Source organism: Bos mutus, chromosome 9, assembly GCF_027580195.1.
Source record: "Bos mutus isolate GX-2022 chromosome 9, NWIPB_WYAK_1.1, whole genome shotgun sequence".
Classification (NCBI taxonomy): domain Eukaryota; kingdom Metazoa; phylum Chordata; class Mammalia; order Artiodactyla; family Bovidae; genus Bos; species Bos mutus.
This window is the reverse complement of record NC_091625.1, coordinates 95,650,573-95,676,186: the sequence shown is the minus strand read 5'-3', so window position 1 is coordinate 95,676,186 and position 25,614 is coordinate 95,650,573. Positions and strand designations below refer to the sequence as shown.

General features: G+C 43.9%; 1 protein-coding gene across 1 annotated transcript; it reads left to right on the top strand.

Moving 5' to 3' along the window:
- The first annotated feature begins 1 nt into the window (after nucleotide 1).
- SOD2 (superoxide dismutase 2) lies at nucleotides 2–12,282 on the top strand. The gene is made up of 5 exons (XM_070376974.1): nucleotides 2–161; nucleotides 522–724; nucleotides 5,321–5,437; nucleotides 7,150–7,329; nucleotides 9,398–12,282. Exons 1-5 carry the CDS (start codon nucleotides 139–141, stop codon nucleotides 9,541–9,543), a joined length of 669 nt encoding a protein of 222 aa, XP_070233075.1. The 5' UTR covers nucleotides 2–138; the 3' UTR covers nucleotides 9,544–12,282.
- Nucleotides 12,283–25,614: the final 13,332 nt, after the last annotated feature.

Genomic DNA, 25,614 nt, shown 5'->3' with positions numbered 1-25,614 from the left:
GGCGGGGCCGCGGGGCGCGCGGGAGGCGGGGCCGCGGCGGTGGTGTCCTTGCGGCGCAGCCCGGGACACAAGCGCATCGTCTCAGGTCAGCGCGGCGCTGCTACTCGAGCTCCGAGAGGCCCACGGGCGGCGTCCACCATGTTGTCGCGGGCGGCGTGCAGGTGAGGCTCCGGATAGCGGGCGCGGCGGCCGGTCGCGGCCCCGGCGGGGGCCTCGGTGGCTTGCCGCTGCTGCCCTCCACTGGCCCGCTCGCGCTGGCCCCGCGGGCTCCAGGACACCGGCCTGCGGGCAGGTGGTGGGCCGAGCGCGCCCAGGTGCCGCCGGATCCGCTGGACCGCAGCTTGAGTTTAAGGCTGGAGACTGGACGGCCGGCTGGCCGACGGTCCCAAGGGCCAGCCCCACCCCGCTCCTCCTCCTCCTCTCCGGCGCTCGGGTCCTCTCTCCGGGCTGCGGAGACGCGCTCGCGGGGGAAAGGTGGCTGCGTGCGGGGCCCAATCGCGCTGGGTGTGCTCTCTCTGCAGCACGAGCAGGAGACTGGTGCCGGCCCTGAGCGTGCTGGGCTCCCGGCAGAAGCACAGCCTCCCCGACCTGCCGTACGACTACGGCGCCCTGGAGCCGCACATCAACGCGCAGATCATGCAGCTGCACCACAGCAAGCACCACGCGGCCTACGTGAACAACCTCAACGTCGCCGAGGAGAAGTACCGGGAGGCGCTGGAGAAGGGTGGGTGCCGGGCGGCCGGGCTCTGGGAAGCGGGTGGCGGGGCGCTACGCTGCGAGGCGTGCCTGGTAAAGACCAGTGCCCCCCGGCGCCGCGCAGAACCAACGCGCGCGGTTGCGCGTGGACCTGGGGGCGGAATTCACAGGGACAACAGCCGTTTCGTGGGGAACCCAGGCTTGCATTTGTTGGCCACTCTGTTTTCTTTTATATGCCACTCTTTTGAATTGAGTGAAAATATAGTACGGAGTTGGTGTTTTTCTTTTTTTAGAGGAGCTCAGTTGACAAAACCCGTAGTGCGTGAACTTTATTCTGTGTTTTGAGTCTGGGGCCGTCTATGGGAGTACGATGTCTTAACGTTTCTATACAGAATAGTTTTTGCATTTTTGCGTGAGGGAAACCGTTGTTTCCAGGCTGTACGTGTGGCTGAAGCAACACAGTTAAAAGTGCATTTTTTTTCCTAAATGTTTTTTTCCCCCCATTTTATTTATTTGGAGTATAATTGCTTTACAATGTTGTGTTAGTTTCTGCTGTTCAAGGACATGAATCAGCTATGTTGTTGTTGTTAGTCGCACAGTCGTGTCCGACTCTTTGCGACACCATGGACTGTAGCTCCCCAGGCTCCTCTGTCCATGGGATTCTCCAGGCAAGAATACTGGAGTGGGTTGCCATTTCCTTCTCCATGAATCAGCTATGGGTATACACATATCCCCTCCTTCTTGAGCCTCCCCCACCCGCCCCCTCAGCCCACCCCTGTAGGTCATCACAGAGCACCCAGCTGAGCTCCTTGTGCAGTACAGGGAGCTTCCCACTAGCTAGCTATTTCAGATATGGTAGTGTATACTGAGCGACTTCACTTTCACTTTTCACTTTCATGCATTGGAGAAGGAAATGGCAACCCACTCCAGTGTTTTGCCTGGAGAATCCCAGGGATGGGGGAGCCTGGTGGGCTGCCGTTTATGGGGTCGCACAGAGTTGGACACGACTGAAGTGACTTAGCAGCAGCAGCAGCAGCACTGTATGTACCTCAGTGCTGCTCTCTCAATTCCTCCCCCGCTCCTTCCCACCGGTCCTGTCCACGAGTCCATTCCTTCTCTACATCTGCGTCTCTATTCTTGCCCTGCACATGGTTCATCAGCATCAGTTTTCTAGAGTTCCTATATCTGCGAGTTGAATTTCAGTCCTGAGAAATTGGTTGATTGTATTTTAGGCAGTGACTGCTTGTTGACTGGGGACATCTAGTGGGAAAAGGCAGCAGTTCAGTCTGGTCGTGTGTGAGATTATTAGGTAAACGAAAAGAAGAGGAAGTTACCACATTCTGGAAGATTTACTTGTGACCATCAGAGGGATGGTCTGAGGAAAGAAAAAGGTTCTGAGTACAGGAAGAGGTTCTACGATTTAGGGAAAAAACAACTTCGGGAAGAATGTGGTAATGGGGAGAGGCTGGGGTAAATCCCAGTTGTGAAACTTATTTCCTGCAAGACAACACATGACACCTATGAATGCCTCTTCAGTATTTTAAAAGCAGCTTAAATGCCAGTCCTTGTGCAATAGAAGCTTTGCTTGTTTAGTGAAAGCTTCTGGGAAAAAAGCTTTACTTTATCACAATATATTCTGTGTTCTCTCTATATATTCTAATATATTCTATAAGTATCTGTGGTACTTTTGTTTATTTAAACAATTATATTTTAAAAACCATTAAGAAGTTACATTTTCATGTTTGAAAATTTTGGAAAAAAGTGTAAGGAAAATAACATCATTAATTTTATCTCAGGTAAGTACCATAAATACTTTTCAAACAAACATATATATTTGACTTTTACTGTATTCAACAGAGGAAAAAACTACTGTGAAGCCAAAGAAAACGTTGAGCTTCAGGAAAATTCTTAAAAGCAGATATTAAGCCCCCCAAATTTCTATTAAAATTTAAAAATGCTTATGTAAACTTGAGGAGATTGTGATGAAACTAGTTCTCAGTAAGCAGGTTTCTTTTCCATTATAGTTACTGTTGGCAGTAAAAAGCAATATAAATTCTGTATTTATTTTTAGATTGATTCTCCAAAAAAAATTAGTAAGGGAAACACTGATCTGTCAGAAAATTATTTTGTAAACATAGTGACAAAAGTTGGTATCTTAAACAGAACTCTCAAAGATTATCTGTGTATTTAGATATCATTGGCCTTCTCCTTTCTGAATTGCTGGGGCTTCCCTGGTGGTGCAGAGGTTAAAGCATCTGCCTGCAATGTGGGAGACCTGGGTTCGATCCCTGGGTGGGGAAGATCCCCTGGAGAAGGAAATGGCAACACACTCCAGTATTCTTGCCTGGAGAATCCCACGGCTGGAGGAGCTTAGTGGGCTACAGTCCATGGGTCAAAAAGAGTCAGACACGACTGAGCGACTTCACTTCACTTTCTGAATTGCTAAAACCTGGAGGCTTTATTGTTTCAGACAGCGCCATTTCTTATGTGTGTTCTTAGCATGCACCCTAACAACAGAAATGACCAACCTAGACAGCATATTAAAAAGCAGAGACATTACTTTGTCAACAGAGGTCCGTCTAGTCAAGGCTATGGTTTTTCCAGTGGTCATGTATGGATGTGAGAGTTGGACTATAAAGAAAGCTGAGCACCGAAGAATTGATGCTTTTGAACTGTGGTGCTGGAGAAGATTCCTGAGAGTCCCTTGGACTGCAAGGAGATCCAACCAGTCCATCCTAAAGGAGATCAGTCCTGGGTATTCATTGGTAGGACTGATTTTGAAGCTGAAACTCCAGTACTTTGGCCACCTGCTGCAAAGAGCTGACTCATTGGAAAAGACCCTGATGCTGCAAAAGATTGAGGGCAGGAGGAGAAGGGGACAACAGAGGATGAGATGGTTGGATGGCATCACCGATTTGATGAACATGGGTTTGGGTGAACTTTGGGAGTTGGTGATGGAGGCCTGGTGTGCTGTGGTTCATGGGGTTGCAAAGAGTTGGACATGACTGAGTGAATGAACCAACAACAGAAATAGAAAACTTCTTCTGTTATGTAAGCTCCCCAAGGGCAGAGTTCTGCTTGGTTCTGTGTCCTTCACTTTGGGATCTTGGAGTCATAAGAACTTAATACTGAATAAGGAAATTCCCATCTTTCATAATAGTTTTGTTAGTCTGTACCTTCTTCAAGGCATAGAAAAAAATATCTTATTTTGCCTCCATGTTTGGCAAGGTCAAAAAAACAGCTCCAAATATGCCATTCTTTTTAAAGTACAGAGGTCAGAATTCTTTTTCTGTAGAAACTCCATTTAGTGTCATGAGTGCCTGCTATGTTGTAAGGCAATATGTTGAGCCTCAGAGACACAGCAGCACACAGAAGTCCATGTCTTCATTGGAGCTTTCCTTGCATGGAGAGACGTGAATAAGAAATGTGTAGTATGTCAGGGGCTGAAGTCCTATCGAGGAAAACAGATGACGGGAAGTGGTCTGGAGGCGGGTGGGCATTGCCCATTTCATATTGTGGTTAGAGAAGCCTTCTAATGTGGTTGATGCTTCAGTGGAGACTTGAGAGGGAAAGGGGGGGTAAACCCGGAGGCTGTCTCCAGGAAGAGTGTTCCAGCAAAGGCTGCAGTGGTCAGTGGAAGCCCTAAGCTGGCCGCATGCCAGGCCGGCTATCTAAGTGCCAGGAGGGGCCACTGTGGCCTGAGCTGGGCCAGCAGGGAGATGCAGAGGGCCGTATGACACGCATCCCTGTACCGATTGTAAGGACTTGGGGTTCACTCTGATAAGAGCAGCCTGTGGAGGGGTTTGACCCCAGGTGTGCCATGATCAGTCTGAGGTTTAGAGAAGCCCTCTGACCACTGTGTTGAGAATAGACCGTAGGGGTGGGTGTAGAAGCAGCAGACAGTGGGAGACATGGAGGCTGGAGGAAGGGATGAGGTTCTGGATGTTCTCTGGATGTTCTCTGGCTTTGCTGCTGGGTTGGATGTGGGGTGTGAGAGGAAAAGAATTACAAATCACCATGTCATCAAATATACCCTGAGCAAACAGCTGGTACTCACTGAGATGGGGGAGGCCTTTGGACGAACGCGTTTGGGGTTGAAGATCAGCGGTTCAGTTTTGAGTAAGTTGAGGTTTGGGTAGTATAACCATGTTCGTAGGTGGTTGTCTATCTAGAGAATGAGAGTTGAACGTTCTCCATATAGCCTGTGTATGCAACCATCTATTTTATAGCACTCCACTGTTTTCTGTCCTTGTTTTCTTTGTCAGGTCATTTACTGAAATCTTTTCTATCCGAGAAAACCGAGTTCTTTGAAGCCTAGGAGTGAATTTTTTACTAGCTTTGCCACTCTTGCTCACTAGCTGTTTGCTACATTATTGATTGAACTGAAAATCCACTGGGACACATAATTTGGGGACACTTTTTTTTTTTTTTGGTAAAATATTGAAATGGTGAAGTTTTGGGACTGCTTGTTCAGTCACTCAGTCGTATCCAGCTCTTTGCAGCCCCATGGATTGTAGCCCACCGGGCTCCTTTGTCAGTGGCATTCTCCAGGCAAGAACACTGGAGTGGGTTGCCATAAAGCGCAAGACTTTAAAGAAAATGTATTCGTATTTTAATCTTTCAGGTGATGTTACAGCTCAGATAGCTCTGCAGCCTGCGTTGAAGTTCAACGGTGGGGGCCATATCAATCACAGCATCTTCTGGACAAATCTGAGCCCTAACGGTGGTGGAGAACCCCAAGGTTGGTTTAAACTGGGGCAACCTTGGCTTCATTTTGTGCATAGTAGGAATGACTTGATTTTCTTAAGTTACCTTCATTCTCCCTGAGGTATCATGATGGCATCTTTCTCATAGCAGAGGGTACGACAGAGCTGTAACTTTCAGAGGGGCACGTGCGAGAGTGCAGAATACATCCAGGGAATTATGCACACACGCACACACACAATACCACATACGGTGTCATCTCCTGGTCGAAATGCACTGTGCATCAGGGGAAGACTGAGTTTTTAGGAAAGATGAATTTTCATTTACTTGCTCTAGGCCCTGGGATAAGATATTAACCATTCCATATCTTACTTTTCTTCATCTGTATGGTATGGGGATAATTATAGGGTTGTTTTAAAAATTAGGCCATTATAGAATAGTGCCCTTTGCTATTATTTTACTACTCTTTCTAACTGATAAAAAAGTAAACTGTCCCAGAAAAATAGGTTTTCCAGGACAGCTGCAGGTAACAAGGGAGTCCAGAGCCAGTGGACTTGTTCGCTCTGCTTGTTCACTTGACTTCCTGTTTGGTGCGTGGAGTCCCGTAACTTTATCCTTCCCATCCCAGGGAAGGTATGGGCCATAAACAGAGCTCTCCACCTTTGTCTCTGGTCTTCTGGCATCTACCTTAAGTTTCTGAGGCATTTTTAATCATATTCTAGAAGGCACCTTATGCACTTGAAATAAGCAATTTCATTTGGAAGTAAGGATGATTGGAGGAGTAAGTATGGGGAGCTGGAGAATTTATTTTTTCTGAGGTAGATCTTTGGACCATGACTTAATACTTTTGAGGTATTGAGAGTTACCAGAATATCAGATACACCTATGTTCAGCCAACAGGTTTTGGCACTCTGCCATTTTTGTGTTATCCGTGCCCCTTTATCTCACCACTTGTGCTTATAATAGATGATTACTTTAAAAATTAAAAAGAAGTTGAATATTTATTTTTTGGCTCTGCCAGGTCTTAGCTATGGCAGGTGGGATCTAATTCCCTGCCAGGCAGCAAACCTTGGCCTTGGGGCATTGGGAGCACAGAGTCTTAGCCACCGGACCACCTGGGAAGCCCCTAGATGATTACTTTTAGACCATTAAAATAAGAGAAGGAATATCTTGGGCGTAGTTGATTTAGTTGATGTGCTCAGTCTAGGACTGTATTCTGTATTGCTACAGAATAAAAAGGGTGATGACCCGTGGAGTGCACCCTTAGTTCACTTTAAGAGGCAACATCACTCTTTTTAAAATGATGTAGTAATTAAGGTAGGAAAGATCTGGGCTGCCTTGGAGAAGAAGCAAATCTCAGCCATAACATTTTATTCCCAAATTGCGACAGAGTAGGTAGGGTAGGATTCAAAGTAAAATCTTCTGTTGAGGGGGAAAAAGAAAGTGAATGGAAAATACTATTTCTTTCCTTGTGGAAATAGCACTGTGAATGAAAAAAATCCCTCTAACGTGTTTCAGTAACACACACGTGAATAAAAATCATGAAACCCGACGACTGTCATGTCGGGGCAGGAATGACTGTGTTTTGTAGGCTCGCTGGGTTACGGAGTGCTTTCTGTGTTGCCTGGTGTCTTGGGCCGTATGACAATAATACTTGATATATGTGCTAAAATGATTTATTGTAATTGTTGTAATCTCTTCATTCATGGGTGGGTTTTGTAACCTTTTTTTGGTTTCTGTTTTTAATAGGGGAATTGCTGGAAGCCATCAAACGTGACTTTGGTTCCTTTGCCAAATTTAAGGAAAAGTTGACTGCTGTATCTGTTGGTGTCCAAGGCTCCGGTTGGGGTTGGCTCGGCTTCAATAAGGAGCAGGGACGCTTACAGATTGCTGCTTGTTCTAACCAGGATCCCCTGCAAGGAACAACAGGTTAGAATTCTTTATTCTGATAAGGAGCAGGGACGCTTACAGATTGCTGCTTGTTCTAACCAGGATCCCCTGCAAGGAACAACAGGTTAGAATTCTTTATTCTGGAGAGATGGTTCGTTATAAAGCATTTATCATGAACTGGAGACTAACAGCGTTTAAACCTTCCTGAATACGTTTTGAGCAGATCTTAGGAGCCGATACCCAGAGTCTTGTGTGAGCAAAAATGCTTTCCAGGTCCTTGATATTTTATAAAATTAGCACATGTAATTTTACAGATATGTTAACAAAAAAGATTTTAAACATAAGCTCTGCTTCATTTGATAGAGCATTCATATCAGGCTACAGAATAATTATATGCACTAGAATAAAAACCTAAGATTAGATAAATAGCATGAAGGAGGAAAAGAGACACAGGCTCGGTCTGACTTCAAACCTTGGACTCTCATCCCCTCTGCTGAGCACCTGTGGCTAAATTGGGACCAGAGCTCAGGTTTCCAGAGTCTGCCTTGCAGAGGGCTTTGGCTCAGGAAGAGGCTGGGCTTCAAAGCTGAAGGCTGGGCTCATGAATTCCTTTTTCATGTTGAGCCAGATGGAAGTAGTAGCTCTTTAGGGAGTAGTCCTAACGATCCAGCGGTCAGCTGAAACTCTGATGAAAGGTGATCGCATCGGTTAGCAGTGGGTCTCAGCCATATTTTCTGCCTCTGCACATGTCAGGAGACCTCCTTACATGACCCACTGCCCCGGATCTGTCCAGATTTAGTCAGAATCTAAGCTGCTCTTTTGGGAGCCACAGAATTGGGAAAAGCAAAGATTTGTGAGCCCTGAGTGCTCTGGAGTCAGGTACCTGACCCGGAAGGCTGTGATTGGTGAATCCTAGCGACACCGCCTTCTCCCCGCTTGAAGAAAGCCAATAGGAATAAAGATAAATGAAAGTCATGGCAGTTTATTTATGGGAAAAGTCATGTATGAATTTTGCTGCCTTAATTATAAATGATTAGTGGCACACCTCACGATGGATTTAGACACATTTGTTGATGACTCTTTTCTTAGAGGAGTGCTTACAGTTGGAGAGGTTTCCTTTTTTTTTTGGCTGTACAGCGTGGTCTGTGGGATTTTAGTTCCCTGACCAGGAATCAAACCCATGCCCCCTGCATTGGAAGTGTGGATTCTTAACCACTGGACCTCCAGGGAAGTCCCTAGAGAGGTTTCTTAAATGAATGTTTTGTAGCTTTAACTAATTCTTCATTTAAATTACTTAATTCCTGAAATGTGCATCTTTTCCTTAAGTCTTACTCAGTTTTCGTTGTTAACTTATTCTTATATTAATGTCTCATATAAACCTTGTGCTTTATTTTATTGAAATATAGTTGGTTTACAATGTTGTGTTAATTTCTGTTGTACCGAAAAGTGACTCACTTTTATTAATTATACATCATAAATGCTTTGTGCTCTCTGTGACTAACCTTAGTCCAGGGGAGCAGAGCAGGTTTTTCATAGCCCCCCACAAATGCACACCACCTTTGGAAGGTACTCAGGCACGCTGGAGACCTGGGTTTGATCCCTGGGTCAGGAAGATCCTCTGGAGAGGGCATGGCAACCCACTCCAGTAATCTTGCTGGGCGAATCCCCATGGACAAAGGAGCCTGGTGGGCTGCAGTCCATGGGGTCCCAAAGAGTCAGACACAATTGAGTGACTTAGCATACACATAGCCACCCCTGCAAATGAATCACACCCTTTTTGAGACCCCTAGTAAGGACCACTGAGAATTGGCTCTTGGATAAATCTGTTGATTTTAAGAACACCTGTTAAATACTGTGGTTTAGTTGATTTTTCCCAAGTCTATTTCAATTATTTTTCCTATTTATCACATTTTCTTCTTCCAAAGAGTAAAGTTTAAAATCGTTTAGGATCTTTATTCTTATGCAGATTTCCTATATATATCATATATAAGAAACTGAAAAGTGGACGAGAATGTGGTAAAGGGTAATTTTGTGTGCATAGGACAGTTAAAGTGAGAAGATGCAGTGTTTTAGATTGAATCTCGTGGTTTTTGTTTCATTTCAACAGGTCTTATCCCCCTGCTGGGGATTGACGTGTGGGAGCATGCTTATTACCTTCAGTATAAAAATGTCAGGCCCGATTATCTGAAGGCCATTTGGAATGTGATCAACTGGGAGAATGTAACTGCACGATACACGGCTTGCAGCAAGTAAACCGTCAGCCTTACACTGAGTACACCAAGCTCTTTCTGACTATTTTTGTAGTAGTGCAGAGAACCAGATAAACCAGTACGCTGCTCTGTTGTAGTGTTTCTGAGTGTGGCTTGTTCAAAAATTTGATAAAAATAATCCACTGCTATGGATAATCTCTTTTAAAAGTTTGTTATTGGGCAACTGTTTGAAAACGTTAAGTGCTTTGTATGATTTAGCCTTTTGATTGAACATTTTCTTCGGAGAGCTAAACTAGCTAGGAGGTGGTAGTTGTCATCATAAAACCATCAAAAAAAACTTCATCCCCATGAAGCCTTTCTAATCCTGTTCAATCACAGTTACAGAAAATCTAATCTTTTTTGCCCCAGTTGCTTAATAATAGAATATTAAATTTATTTCCCAAGGAAAATGCTCAGTTTTCTATTGAAAATTGCTCTGTTGGTAATCTTCTGTCCAGTATTGTTTCTGATAGTCACCACCCCGTGGTCTTTAATTATTTTCTGATCACATGTTACATAGGGTTAACACTAACCATTTTGTCATTAAAAATATATATGACTTGATTGCTGAGAATTGCTTTATTATGAGAAGGAAATAGTAGCGCCTCTGAATTTTTCTGTAGCAAGAAAAATAAAGACTTTTGTGAAATTTTGTCTTGAAGCATAGCAATGTGTGTTGTCTAAGCACTCAAAGGGGACAAATTACAGCCTGGTTAATAAAATCCACAATAGGGCTGTGGTCACAGATCCTCTGGCTGGGCAATTACCCCTCTTCTTCCGGGTCTGTTCACGCCGCCTTCCTCTCGAGAGAACCAGGCTGGCTCAGGTCCTGCCTCCCAAGTGATGAAAGACACGTTGGTTTCTGGATGCAGTCAGACGCACGCCCCGCTCTGGAACATTTATTTGCAAAGACTTGTTTTTCAGTAATTTCTTCCATTTTGAGGGTTTTTTTTTTGCTTTCTTTTAGAAAAGGTACAATCAATACAGAAGCTTTATATTGCTTTATTGGTTTTTCCAGTAAAAGGAAGACTACCCCTAATTCAGTGACACCGCACATGGCGTTCCTGCTTAGTTTTTTCGACTGGAGCTGTTCAGAGCAGCAGGGTCCTTTCTGTATTTGGCTTCAGGTGTTCCCTGTCCATCAGATCCCTCCTCATCGTTAATGGCTGTATAATGCTTTATCAGTTGGACACTTCCTAATAAATTTTACAGTCCGATTACTGAAGGTTTCATTTATTTCTAATTGTTATTACAAATAATGCCATTATTTGTGGCAGTCCACATAGCTTTTACCTTTCTATGGGAATATTTTCTCTCTTTTCTTTTCTTAAACTATTTAGTAACAGGGTGTTTTCTCAAATTTGCTTTTTCATGTTTTTTCAAATTTATTTTTTCATTTAAAAAGTTTCCCCCAACTCTATTATCTGTGGGTTGTTTTTTTTTTTTTTTCATAGAAAAATGGAGTGACTTAGCAGTTTCAATATTGAAGACTGAAGTTTTTTAAAAAATTTAAATTCAAGGCACTTTTCTTTTAGAGTTCAATTAGAAAAGCAGTCCTTCTGAATTGTCAACAGCATTTATGAGACTAGTGTTAACTGTGTGTGTGTGTATGGATTGAAAATGACTCAGAGACTATGATCGCCATCCAAAGTGGCTTTCATGGAGCACAGCTAAGAGCTGAGTGACTGCTGCTAACATATATCTTATATATACATATATGTGCCTGTATATATAAAGGCAGTTGTGTGACCACTTGTTACATGTATCCTGTATACAGATATACATGCCTATATATATAAACAAGGCAGTGAACTCTGTAAACAGACTATTGAGGAAATAGGACCTTTTTGAAAGATGGGCTTTTGACTACAAGTGGTCTTCTAGATCATGAACTATCTAAGATAATGCACAGACTACAGACATATCAAGCTGTTGGACTCGTACTAAGCTTTATGACTCACAAAACATTCAATGTTGAAACTTCTATGGGGCTCTATTTTTGCTTTGATTAAGTGACAACAAGAGAAAGCATACTGTCCTCCACTAAAGTTTTGGATTTTAAGAGACTTAAGATGACATATGCAATATAGATTTTAATCATCCAGCAGAAAATAAGATTCTAAGATTCGGTTTAGCCCTGTTTTTCATAGTAGAAAAGAAACAGAAAAAGTAAAAACAGCATTTCTTCTGGAAAGGGCAAGGGCAACTCTTCCTGTTCACCCAGGAAGAGTTTTGTGACCGAAGCAGCAGAGCCTGCTCTAGTCTCAGACAAGCTGCAGAAACCTTACTTAGAATGGGCGGTGCCTCAGGGGAGCAGGACGAAGTACGAAGGGTGTTTGTGAAACAGAATTGTTGTGTAATAATGAAACTTTGATACTGAGAAATTACAGCTTCACTGCAAATCTCAGATTCATGATTCTAAAATGAGATTTGAGTTTCTGTTGAGTGCCTTGAAAAAGCAACATCGAAATCATAAAATTTAAGACTGATGTATGCTCAGTCACATCTTAAAACGAGGCAGAAGTACGAATTTTGTTTCTTGTTTTAATCGCAGAGGAACTACTCTTTGGGAAAGCTGTGAGGTAGCTGTTTTATAAATGACATCTCTCATTTTCAGTCACGCTCTCACAATCCCATCAAGCTGACATTCTGTGTTGTAAGGTACACGTGGTACCTACTAAATATCCTGTAAGGTCCTGCAAAGTTTTCATTTAATTATTCATTAAAGGAGCATTTATTTTCATATTGTAAGTGTGAAGTTTTTTGATTGCCAATAAAAGAATCTGTTTGCCACCAAAAGGGGTCTTCATTAAATATGTTCAAAAAATATTTATAATCCTACAATGCTGTATCATTTTTACGGTAGGAAAGGAATAATAAATGATAGGCAGTTGAAATTTTACTCTGAAAACCCTGAAGACATATGAATTCTATCTCCAGCTATAGAGCATTTTATATGATAAATTATAACGTTAAAACATCTATTTTTTGGTCATGCTGTGTGGCACGTGAGATCTGTTTCCTGACCAGAGATTGCACCTGTGCCCCCTGCATTGGGAGTGTGGTCTTAACCCCTGGACACCAGGGAAGTCCCAATTATAACATCTTAGAACATTACCCAAACACAGAATCTTGTCTTAACTCTAGGAAAAAAGATTTTTATCACAAGGACAGAGGAGCCTGGCAGGCTGCAATCCATGGGGTCGCAAAGAGTCGGACATGACTGAGCAACTAACATCATATCACATCTTGAGTGATTATATTTTATTCACTTGGGTGTTGGAAAGTATGAGATTAGTGAAGCTCTCCCTGGACCATTAGTCCACCTGACTCTTGAGCAACTCGGGACCTTAGGAGCACAGACACTTCACACAGTCAAAAATCCACATATAATATAAAGTTGGCTTCTGACCAGCCTTGGATCTCGTACTTTATGTGTTTATTGAAAAAGGTCTGTGTGTCAGTGGACCTGTGCAGTTCAAACATGGGTCAGCTGTATGTTCTCGGGAAGCAGAGTTAGGTTTGCCCGTGTTTGGGGAAGCCACGTGTCAGCTGCTCCACATGTGCTTGTATTGGTAGTGAACGCTGCTCTTGAGCAGCTTCTGGAAGACACTTTGAAAAAATAAGGTGTCTCAACTTTAGTTTGAAAGGGAAAGAACAAATGCCTCATCTCTTCTGTCTGCTCACAGTTGTCCCCCGAGTGTCCCGGGGCTGCACCCCGCACCTCCACACACAATGTGGCTGTTGTGTCTCTGCTCCTGTGAAAACATGAGCTCCAGGAAGGCCCAGGGCAGAAAGTCCCTGATCATTTGTGTGTCTTTGGTATGGAGCACACAATTCTGGGCCTACATTAACATTTTTTATTAAATGATGTGATTTGATAGACCATCATGGAAATCAACCCCAAATACTCATTGAAAGGACAGATGCTGAAGCTGAAGTTCCAATACTTTGGCCACCTGATGTGAAGAACTGACTTGGTGGAAAAGACCCTGTGTCAGGAAGATCCCCTGGAGAAGGGAATGGCAACCCACTCCAGTATTCTTGCCTGGAGAATTCCATGGACAGAGGAGCCTGGTGAGCTACTATCCAAGGGGTTACAAAGAGTTGGATACAACCAAGCGACTAAGGCACTGATGCTGGGAAAGACTGAGGGCAGAAGGAGAAGAGGGTGGCAGAGGATGAGATGGTTGGATGGCATCAACCATCCTGTCCAACTCAGTGGACAGGAACTTGGACAAACTTTGGGAGATGGTGAGGGACAGGGAGGCCTGGTGTGTTGCAGGCCATGGGGTCACAGAGTCAGACGTGACAATGACTGAACAACAGCAACATTATATTGTAAATACATGTATCCACCAGGCTCAGAAGTTACTGAAGCCCACAGAGCAGCCGCACAGAGCGTCTGTGACCACAGGGCCTTTGCACATGACTCAGAAGAGCAATGGGTGGTCCTGGGAGGCCTGGGCCCTGGTCCTGATGCTTTCAGCACCTGTGTGATACTGGTCAGCATGCCTGATTCTGGTCCTTTCCTTTTCATGTAAAATGATGGATTTGGAAAGATGATCTTAGGTGACAACTCTAGCATTTTATGGATTAACTAAAATCATTGTAGCCAAATGCATACTGATGATGCCGGATGGTCCTGTCATTTACAAAAGCTATTCAGTTTATATTCTTTAAACAAAGATTTTCCAACCAATCACATATTTGCTGTTAGTACTGTCTTCCGTCTTTCACTGGGGCTCAAGGAGGAAACCAGAAGGAAGAAAACCAACTAAGTCTTTAGCTTCTAGCCCTCATCAGCATGTCAAAAGCCATGGTTCATGATAACACCTCATGTTTGTAGGGAGTGGCATAGCACAAGTGTGGAGCCAGGCTGCCTGGGTGTGTCTTTGTTCCATCATTGTATTTTTGAGGTACATTGCTAGTTGCTATACTGACAGCCTCTGAATGAATAAATGCTAGATGTTTCTCTCTCCTATTAAGCTCCAAGCATTTGATCTGGTTGATGGTCTGCTCTCTTACTAGTAATTCACATACAGGCTTCTACTGAGGCCCTGCCACTTTGACTGCATGGCTTCCATGGTTCCTGTGCATGTGAGGAGCAAGCTGGCAGCCTGGGAGAAGGCATGGAGAGCTGCTCACGGGAAGCTTTATGGCCTGGCACACATCACTCTGCTCCCACATCGCTGGCTGGAAATTAGCCATGCAGCAACACCAAGCCAGGGGTGCTGCTGGGAAGTGAAGCGTGTATGCTCAGGACAGAGAACCAGGAGTTACTGAGCAGGACTCTAGGCTCAGCATGGTGTGCCTTCCTGGACACAGCATCTGTTTCAATCTCCTCCTGGGAACACTTACCCGTTCTCCAAGACAGACAGCCCAAAGTCCCAATCCCCAAATAAGGCACAGCCCTTTCCAATTAGATTTATTTGTGGCCTGTGTGGTTGGGTGACCTGTGAACCAAAAAGTCAGATCAGATCAGTCACTCAGTCGTGTCCGACTCTTTGCGACCCCATGGATCGCAGCACGCCAGGCCTCCCTGTCCTTCACCAACTCCCGGAGTCCACCCAAACCCATGTCCATTGAGTCAGTGATGCCATCCAGCCATCTCATCCTCTGTCGTCCCCTTCTCCTCCTAGGTTATCTAGGTTGGTCATAACTTTCCTTCCAAGGAGTAAGCGTCTTTTAATTTCATGGCTGCAGTCACCATCTGCAGTGATTTTGGAGCCCAGAAAAATAAAGTCTGACACTGTTTCCCCATCTATTTCCCATGAAGTGATGGGACTGGATGCCATGATCTTCGTTTTCTGAAAGTTGAGCTTTAAGCCAACTTTTTCACTCTCCACTTTCACTTTCATCAAGAGGCTTTGTAGTTCCTCTTCACTTTCTGCCATAGGGTGGTGTCATCTGCATATCTGAGGTGATTGATATTTCTCTCGGCAATCTTGATTCCAGCTTGTGTTTCTTCCAGTCCAGCATTTCTCATGATGTACTCTGCATATAAGTTAAATAAACAGGGTGACAATATACAGCCTTGACGAACTCCTTTTCCTATTTGGAACCAGTCTGTTGTTCCATGTCCAGTTCTAACTGTTGCTTCCTGACCTGCATACAAATTTCTCAAGAGGCAGATCAGGTGGTCTGGTATTCCCATCTCTTTCAGAATTTTCCACAGTTTATTGTGATCCACACAGTCAAAGGCTTTGGCATAGTCAATGAAGCAGAAATAGATGTTTTTCTGGAACTCTCTTGCTTTATCCATGACCCAGTGGATGTTGGCAATTTGATCTCTGGTTCCTCTGCCTTTTCTAAAACCAGCTTGAACATCAGGAAGTTCAAGCTTCACATATTGCTGAAGCCTAGCTTGGAGAATTTTAAGCATTACTTTACTAGTGTGTGAGATGAGTGCAATTGTGTGGTAGTTTGAGCATTCTTTGGTATTGCCTTTCTTTGGGATTGGAATGAAAACTGACCTTTTCCAGTCCTGTGGCCACTGCTGAGTTTTCCAAATTTGCTGGCATATTGAATGCAACACTTTCACAGCATCATCTTTCAGGATTTGGAATAGCTCAACTGGAATTCCATCACCTCCACTAGCTTTGTTGGTAGTGATGCTTTCTAAGGCCCACTTGACTTCACATTCCAGGATGTCTGGCTCTAGGTGAGTGATCACACCATCGTGATTATCTGGGTCATGAAGATCTTTTTTGTACAGTTCTTCTGTGTATTCTTGCCACCTCTTCTTAATATCTTCTGCTTCTGTTAGAGCCATACCATTTCTGTCCTTTATTGAGCCCAACTTTGCATGAAATGTTCCCTTGGTATCTCTGATTTTCTTGAAGAGATCTCTAGTCTTTCCCATTCTGTTGTTTTCCTCTATTTCTTTGCATTGATAGTTGAGGAAGGCCTTCTTATCTCTTCTTGTTATTCTTTGGAACTCTGCATTCAGATGTTTATATCTTTCCTTTTCTCCTTTGCTTTTTGCTTCTCTTCTTTTCACAGCTATTTGTAAGGCTTCCCCAGACAGCCATTTTGCTTTTTTGCATTTCTTTTCCATGGGGATGGTCTTGATCCCTGTGTCCTGTACAATGTCATGAACCTCATTCCATAGCTTATCAGGCACTCTATCTATCAGATCTAGGCCCTTAAATCTATTTCTCACTTCCACTGTATAATCATAAGGGATTTGATTTAGGTCATACCTGAATAGTCTAGTGGTTTCCCCTACTTTCTTCAATTTAAGCCTGAGCCACAGTCAGCTCCTGGTCTTGTTTTTGCTGACTGTATAGAGCTTCTCCATCTTTGGCTGCAAAGAATATAATCAATCTGATTTTGGTGTTGACCATCTGGTGATGTCCATGTGTAGAGTCTTCTCTTGTGTTGTTGGAAGAGGGTGTTTGTTATGATCAGTGCATTTTCTTGGCAAAACTCTATTAGTCTTTGCCCTGCTTCATTCCGTATTCTAAGGCCAAATTTGCCTGTTACTCCAGGTGTTTCTTGACTTCCTACTTTTGCATTCCAGTCCCCTCTAATGAAAAGGACATCTTTTTTGGGTGTTAGTTCTAAAAGGTCTTGTAGGTCTTCATAGAACCATTCAACTTCAGCTTCTTCAGCGTTACTGGTTGGGGCATAGACGTGGATTACTGTGATACTGAATGGTTTGCCTTGGAAATGAACAGAGATCATTCTGTCGTTTTTGAGATTGCATCCAAGTACTGCATTTTGGACTCTTTTGTTGACCATGATGGCTACTCCATTTCATCTGAGGGATTCCTGCCCGCAGTAGTAGATATAACGGTCATCTGAGTTAAATTCACCCATTCCAGTCCATTTCAGTTCGCTGATTCCTAGAATGTCGACATTCACTCTTGCCATCTCTTGTTTGACCACTTTCAATTTGCCTTGATTCATGTACCTGACACTCCAGGTTCCTATGCAATATTGCTCTTTACAGCATCGGACCTTGCTTCTATCACCAGTCACACCCACAGCTGGGTATTCTTTTTGCTTTGGCTCCATCCCTTCATTCTTTCTGGAGTTATTTCCCCACTGATCTCCAGTAGCATATTGGGCACCTACTGACCTGGGGAGTTTCTCTTTCAGTATCCTATCATTTTGCCTTTTCATACTGTTCATGGGGTTCTCAAGGCAAGAATACTGAAGTGGTTTGCCATACCCTTCTCCAGTGGACCATATTGTGTCAGATCTCTCCACCATGACTCGCCCATCCTGGGTTGCCCCATGGGCATGGCTTAGTTTCATTGAGTTAGACAAGGCTGTGGTTCTAGTGTGATTAGATTGACTAATTTTCTGTGAGTATGGTTTCAGTGTGTCTGCCCTCTGATGCCCTCTTGCAACACCTACCGTCTTACTTGGGTTTCTTTTACCTTGGGCATGGGGTATCTCTTCACGGCTGCTCCAGCAAAGCGCAGCCAATGCTCCTTACCTTGGACGAAGGGTATCTCCTCACCGCCGCCCTTCTGACCTTCAACGTGGGATAGCTCCTCTAGGCCCTCCTGTGCCCCTGCAGCCACAGCGTGGGGTTGGTCCTCCCAGCCACCGCCCCTGGCCTGGGGCGTGGGGTTGCTCCTCCCGCCCGCCGCCCCTGACCTCAGATGCGGGGTTGCTCCTCCCGCCCGCCGCCCCTGACCTCAGAAGCAGGGTAACTCCTCTCGGCCGCCGCCCCTGACCTCTGACGCGGGGTAGCTCCTCTCGGCCGCTGCCCCTGACCTCAGAAGCGGGGTAGCTCCTCTCGGCCGCTGCCCCCGAGCTCGGACGTGGGGTAGCTCCTCTCGGCCTCGCTTTAGCGCGCCCGTCGCAGCCGCCCGCGCTTTTTTTTTACATCATTAAGACAACTGTACAAAACCTTCTCATGTACTCAAACACCTGGTCTCTGTTTAAGGAACATTTGCACTTAGAGAAAATTTTAAGGAGAATTTCCAACTCTTTGAGGTTTTATACTAAGCACAAACATTACTTGTTTTTCTATATTTTTTTAATACTGAATATAAGATTTGTGTATTTCCTGATTAGAAAGGTAGGAAATAGAAGAAATCAATATTTCAATTTTGTTTTCATTGAATACTTGCAATGAGCTCCCCTTCCCACCCACCTTAAAACTGAACTCAAAACACATGGATTTGTAACACTTTATTATTTTTATTTTATTAAAATTTTTTCATTATTTTTAAAAATACATTTTTATTTGGCATGCAGAATCTTATGTGAATTGTAGGTAAGAATACTAGAGTGGAGTTCCTTCTCCAGGGGATCTTTCCAACCCAGGAATCAAACCCAGGTCTCCCACATTGCGGGCAGATTCTTTACCATCTGAGCCACGAGGAAAGCCACTTAGTTCCCCTACCAGGGATCAGACCTGAGCCCCTTGCATTGGAAGGGCAGAGTCTTAACCACTGGACTCCCAGGGAAGTCCCAAATTTGTAACACTGAAAAGTTGTGGGCAATTATATGCCCAATTGTCTCTTATTCTTTCTAGTTTGGTTATATTCAATTATCATTATGGTTATTGGTGAAATAAAGATAGAACTTTTAAAAATAGACTTTATTTTTTTAGAGTAGCTTTAGATGAGCAGCAAAACTAAGTTGAAAGTACAAGATTTCCCATATACCTCCCGCCTTTCCACCTCAGCCTCCCCTACTGTTAACATGCCCCAAAAGATCTGAAACTCCAATCCTTTGGCCACCTGATGCAAAAAGCTGACTCGTTTGAAAAGACCCTGATGCTGGGAAAGATTGAGGGCAGGAGGAGTAGGGAACGACAGAGGATGACATGGTGGATGGCATCACTGACTCAATGGACATGGGTTTGGGTGGACTCCGGGAGTTGGTGAAGGACAGGGAGGCCTGGTGTGCTGCGGTTCATGGGGTCGCAAAGAGTCGGACACAACTGAGCAACTGAACTGAACTGAACTTACTGCAACTGATGAACCTACATTGACAAATCATCACTGCAAGTCCATGGCTTACATTAGGGTTCACTTGGTTTTATATGATCTATGTGTTTGGACAAACATATGCCGTAAACTTACCGTTACAGAATCATTCAAAATAGAATCACTACCCTAAACATCGTCTTTGCTCTACTTATTTATCCCCTTCCTCCAAATTGCTGGCAACCACTGATTTTTTTTCAGTTGTCTCCATGGTTTTGCCTTTTCCAGAATGTCACAGAGTTGGAATCACGAGTGTTTAGGCTTTTCAGATTAGCTTCTTTCACTTAGTAAAATGCTTTTAAGCTTCCTCCATGTCTTTTCATAGCTCATATCTTTTTAGCACTGAATAATATTCTTGTCTGGATGTACCACAGTTTACTTATTTCTTCACCAACTGAATGCTTCTGAGTTTCGGCGATTGCAAATAGAGCTGCTATGAACATCTTCGTGCAGTTTTCTTTGTTGATTTTTAACTCAATAGGTAAATAACAAGGGGAGTGATCAGAGTATATTTTAGTTTTGTAGGAATGGAGTTAAATTCACATTGATTCATGTTGATGTTTGACAGAAAACAACAAAATTCTGTAAAGCAATTATCCTTTAACTAAAAAATAAAAACTAAAAAGAAAAATTAATAACTCTTGGATAGTTAAATGTTCACCCATCAGAAGGTGTGTCTACTATGGTATCAGGCCAGGAGGGTGCAAACTAGGGTGAAATCCAGCCTTCCTTCTGCTCTTCGAGAAGCTGTATCTGTTCAGTTCTCACAAAGATGCCCTGTGAGCTGGCTATGATCTTGTTAGCGGTTTTTCTTTTCTTTTTTTTTTCCCCTCCTTGGGGCCTGGCCTGATATCCTATTCCTAGAGCCAGGAATTCCTTCTCTTTCCTAGAGGATGCATCTTCTCCAAAGTTTGTGGGGGTGGGATAAGGAAAGAAAATTTTGTGTCTCTATGCCTGCGTGTTCAGCAGCTTCAGTCGTGTCTGGCTCTTTGCAACCCCATGGACTGTAGCCCGCCAGTCTCCTCGGTCCACAGGATTCTCCAGGAAAGAATCCTGGACTGGGTTGACGTTTCCTTCTCCAGGTGATCTTCCTAACCCAGGGATCGAACCCAGGTCTCCTGCACTGCAGGCAGATTCCTTACCATCTGGGCCACCAGGGAAGCCTTGTGTCTCATTTGGACCCCTTAAATGTATCTCTTCAACTCCCCATTTGACCTGGACTCATCTGAAACCCAAAAAGCCATGTGCCATCTGCTCTGAGTCTCAGATTTAAATCTAACACTGGTCTCAAGGTTAAAAGGCCTGTTTGCCTTGCTCTCCAACAGCTTTTAAAAGTCAATCCCCATAAAAAGCTTTATTCTTTCACTGACTGGAGGAAACCTCTGGGGCTTCCCTTGTGGCTCAGTTGGTAAAGAATCCGCCTGCAATGCAGGAGACCTGGGTTCTATCTCTGGGTTGGGAAGATCCCCTGGAGAAGGGAAAGGCTACCCACTCCAGTATTCTGGCCTGGAGAGTTCCATGGACTGAAAAGTCCATGGGGTCACAGAGAGTCTTAGGGACTGAGACTTTCACTTCACTTCACCCTAAGTACATTTGCTCGATACCAGTAGGTGGCAGTATTGCTACACTTTTCTCCCCTGCATTCTCTGCTAAAAAAGTGATTTACTGAAAGAGTGGTTTGGAACAGTATTAAAGAAGGTCCCCTACCCCTGCCAAAGAAGTACATTAGCTTGTCAGTTCTGCTCATTTGAGAACAGATCATCTTTTACTTTGCAAATTTTTAAACCTTTGAATTCTTTTTATTTTTAAGCCATCTCAAATTTACGTAAAAGTTGCAATCACAGCATAAGAACCTTGGGTTTTTCAGAATATTCTGAGAGGTAGTTGCTGATGGGAGGCCCTCTCACCACCAAGTTCTTGGTCTGTGTTTCCTGCAAACAAGGCATTCTCTTCCAAAGCCACTAGACAGCTTTCAAAGTCAGAACATTAACAGTTGTCCTTTCCTACCCCGTCATCCTCAGATACCATTTGAGTTTCACTTGGTGTCCCAATAATGCCCTTTGTAGCAAAAGGATCCAATCCAGAGTCACCACTGTAGTTAGTAATCCTGTTTCCTGCCTTAGAAGCTGCCACGGGTGTAGCTAGAAGTTCCCTGCATTGAGGACCCTGCGGAAATGTGACGGGGTAAAAAACACTCTCTTTGTTTTGTGCATCTGATCCATCTGGATAGAGTATTTAGCTACATGCAGAGTCTTGTAAGGGCTCCAAACAGGAAGCTTCTAAATTTGCCAGAGGCGAATTTCTACAGTTTTGCCAATTTCGATCACTATTAGCAGTTCTCTTTCTTATTCACCTAAAAAATCGTTCCCTTTAGGCAAGAGCTCAGGCTTCATGTTCCTTTTCTTCCTACTCCCCTGGCCCAAATTCTGTGTTCTGATTTATTTTGGTTACTGAAATGCCATGTTCAGTTTTCATACATTTTTTACCAACCACAGTGGAGGACCACCGAGTGGGGGTGTCAATTACTCTGTGGCTTTTCAGATCTGACTGCCTCCACTTCCTGCCAAGGAGGTTCTCTACACGAGAAGGTGATCCGATTTGTGTAATCCGATTTGTGTAGGTTCTGTGTCTCAATTCTTATTTCCTCAAATATTTCACTCCTTCCCTCTATCTATTTCTCTTCTTGGGGAAAATCCACTGTTCTCTGAGATTTGCCTATTTTGGACACTTTAGGCCAAATCGGTCCCTTCCCTGCGCTCTGCCCCTCTCTGTGTGCTGGTACTCACTGGTTTATGTTGTAACAATTTGTTTGTCGATTTCTGCTGTTTATGAGCTTGGGATTTATCCATGATGGGGATGGGTCTCTATTCATTTTGTATCCCTAACACCACAGGGCTTCACACCAGGCTCCCATCAGTTTCAACTGCTCTTTACTTTTACTAGCACTTTTTTAAAAAATGTTTTTATCCATTTATTTGGCTGTGTCAGGTCTTAACTGTGGTACGTGGGATCTTCAGTTTTCATTGTGGCATGTGGATCTTTAGTTGCAACATGTGGGATCTAGTTCCTTAAGCAGGGATTGAACTCAGGCCCCCTACATTGGGAGTGCAGAGTCTCAGCCACTAGACTACTAAAGTCCCCCGCACCTTCCTTTAGACATTTCTTCTCACACTTTAGTCCAACATTTTTCTCAGTTTAGATGGTATATATATTTTTAATGTATTTGTTTACTTTACTGCCCTGGGTCTTAGTTGTGACATTTGGGATCTAGCTCCCTCACCAAGGATTGAGCTTGGGCCCTCTGCATTGGGAGTTTGGAGTCTTAGCCACTGGACCACCAGGGAAGTCCCGGACGGCGTATGTTCTTAGTTCTGGAAAGTGGAATAGAAAGCATTACCCCATAGACGGATAACACAGTTTTATTATCAATATCTAGGAGCTGTTTGAACTGATGTCAAATGATTGTCAAAGAACAGATGTTAGTCTCTGAAAATCTAAACCTCATTTTAAAGGCTTGTTGCTAACCACTCGAGGTAGCTCAATTGCTTCAAACTTTTTGAAAGTTAAAGTGTTTCAAGACATTTCTGGCTTTACTGAGGTTAAAAAAATAGCTATAAATAACGTTTTGTAAGATTCATTAAAAACACTTGCCCAGTGAGAGTGATCGAGGGTGTCCCTGGCCTATACTTGCCTTCGAGAGTCCATTTGTTTGTGTGCTGAAGCCAGCTTAGAGCCCTCCTCTGGGGAGACCATGCCTCCTGGGCTGCCTCCCTGCGGAGCAAACCGCCTTCTGTTCATGCACACTGTAGTTTATTCTGCAGCCCCCTCCTCTCAACTCAACTGACAAGGTGAAGGTTGTTGCTTAGTCACTAAGTCACGTCTGACTCTTTCCTACCCAAGAGACTGTAGCCCGCCAGGCTCCTCTGTCCATGGGATTCTCCAGGCAAGAATACTGGAGTGGGTTGCCATTTCTTCCTCCAGGGGATATCTTCCTGACCCAGGGATGGAACCCCATCGCCTGCCTGGCAGGTGGATTCTTTACCACTGAACCACCCGGGAAGCCCATGAAGTGGTATGGTATGGGCCTGCCTGTAATTTGTGCTATATAATCAATACTTCAGATAGTTGTCAGAATAAACCTCCAAACTCTCTGCTGATCAATATTTATAAAAACTAAGAAATAATACCAATAGAAATTTGTTTGGAGCATACCTGCTCAACACATCCCATGGAGATTGTTCATAAGTGATAGGTTTTGCTCTCTTGCCGCCCTTCTCATCTGCTTCCTCCTCTTCCTTCCTCCTCCTCTACCATAATAAGGTAGAGCTGATGCAACCCACTTGTTCTCTAGATTTTGCTAGATCCTCTGGCAATCCTTCTTGGACTATGCGGACCACTGGAGTGCCATCTACCCACACCACATTCACTTGGCGTTTTGCAGACCTCTGTTTCTCGAACAGGTGTAAGACGGTGGTTGAGAGCCTGACCTTCAGAAACAGACATTCCTGATTTGAATCCTGCCCTAGTCCTGGCCATTTACCGTGGCCACCTGTGTGACTGCTGATCTTTATTTGATCTTTCTAAGAATCCATTTCCCCATCTGTAACAAAGGGTGAGAATACCCTTGACAGGGTGTGGCACCAATTAAATAATGCAGGTGCTGCATTTAGCACAGTGCCTGACTCCTAGTGGGCTTCCCTGGGGGATCAGTGGTCAAGGGGACCTGTGTGGCTGGAAAGCAGGGATTGGAGGCTGGGAGGGGGTAGCTCACTGAGGCCTGTGGCCTCTGGGGGGGACATTGGCTTTTGCTCTGAACGAGATGGGAGCAAATGGAGGGTGTGGGCGTGGAAGGTGCTGTTCATCTGCGTCTTACAGTTTTCTTCTTTCTTCATCCCTCCCTCCCTCTCTCCCATCTCCTCTTCCTCTCTCTCTTTTCCCTTCTTCTTCTCTTTCTTCCTCCTCTTCTTTCCGGTGGATCAACAGAAAACTTCTGTTCAACTTGCAGTAGCAGGTCAACTCTGTCCCTGAACAGCTGGTGGGTTTGCAGAATGATTAGGGAAAGTGTGACTTTTCAGATTGTGCTCTTTGTGTTGACAGCCAGAAAGCTGATCAACTTTCTGATCAAGGCTCCCTTTTGACAATAGAGTATTGGGTTGAGACCCGACTTGGTCATCTGTACAATATCCTCATGGTGGTAGGTGATTTGAGAACACATTCCATCATTGGTTATTACTTCCTAGGCTGCAGGATTGTTCGGTTACCAATGATTTTCTCCACTAGACCATAAGCTCCACAAAGGCAGAGGCCATGGTGCTGCTTTAACATTTAGCATGGGTCCCCAGAACCCACGACACCACCTTATAGATAGACTTAATAAATAGTTGAATGAATGAATACATGAAATCCGTATGATAATTTTTATTTTCTCTATTGCTATGATGCTGGAGCCAAACATTGTGAAACCTCTGTTTGGAGAGCCATAGGCAATTATATTGTTGGATAAAAATCCATCATTTAAGAATACATTGCAAGACTGCATTTTCTGCCAGCACAATGTGAACCTTGGGGCCTAGCTCTGCCCATAATTTAGCACTTGTCAGAAATGTTCCCACTCTGACAATTTATTGGAAAGTCAGATGAGAACATTTCAGATGAGATTGGGTGCATTCAGGGTGGTAGCGCCATAGACGTGAGATGAGGACATTTCAGAGGAATGGTAAGGTTTGATAAGAAAACCCATTTTTCTGTGAGTTAATGAAAGAATTCAGGAGACTCAGTTAAGTTTTTAACATTTACATTTTTTATATTTAATATGTTTATATAAAAATATAAACCTTTATAAACAGCTCATTTTTTTAACAGATTGTATATAGCTATAAAATCAAACAAATATATCATTTAGTATCAACACAATTATGAAAGAAAGAATGTGAAGTCGCTCAGTCATGTCCAACTCTTTGCGACCCCATGGACTGTAGCCTACCAGGCTCCTCTGTCCATGGGATTTTTCAGGGAAGAGTACTGGAGTGAGTTGCCATTTCCTTCTCCAAACACAATTATGAGGCTAATGCGATTCCAGTGGGCAGCGACAGTGATTCTGGGTCACACCTCCTTGTGTA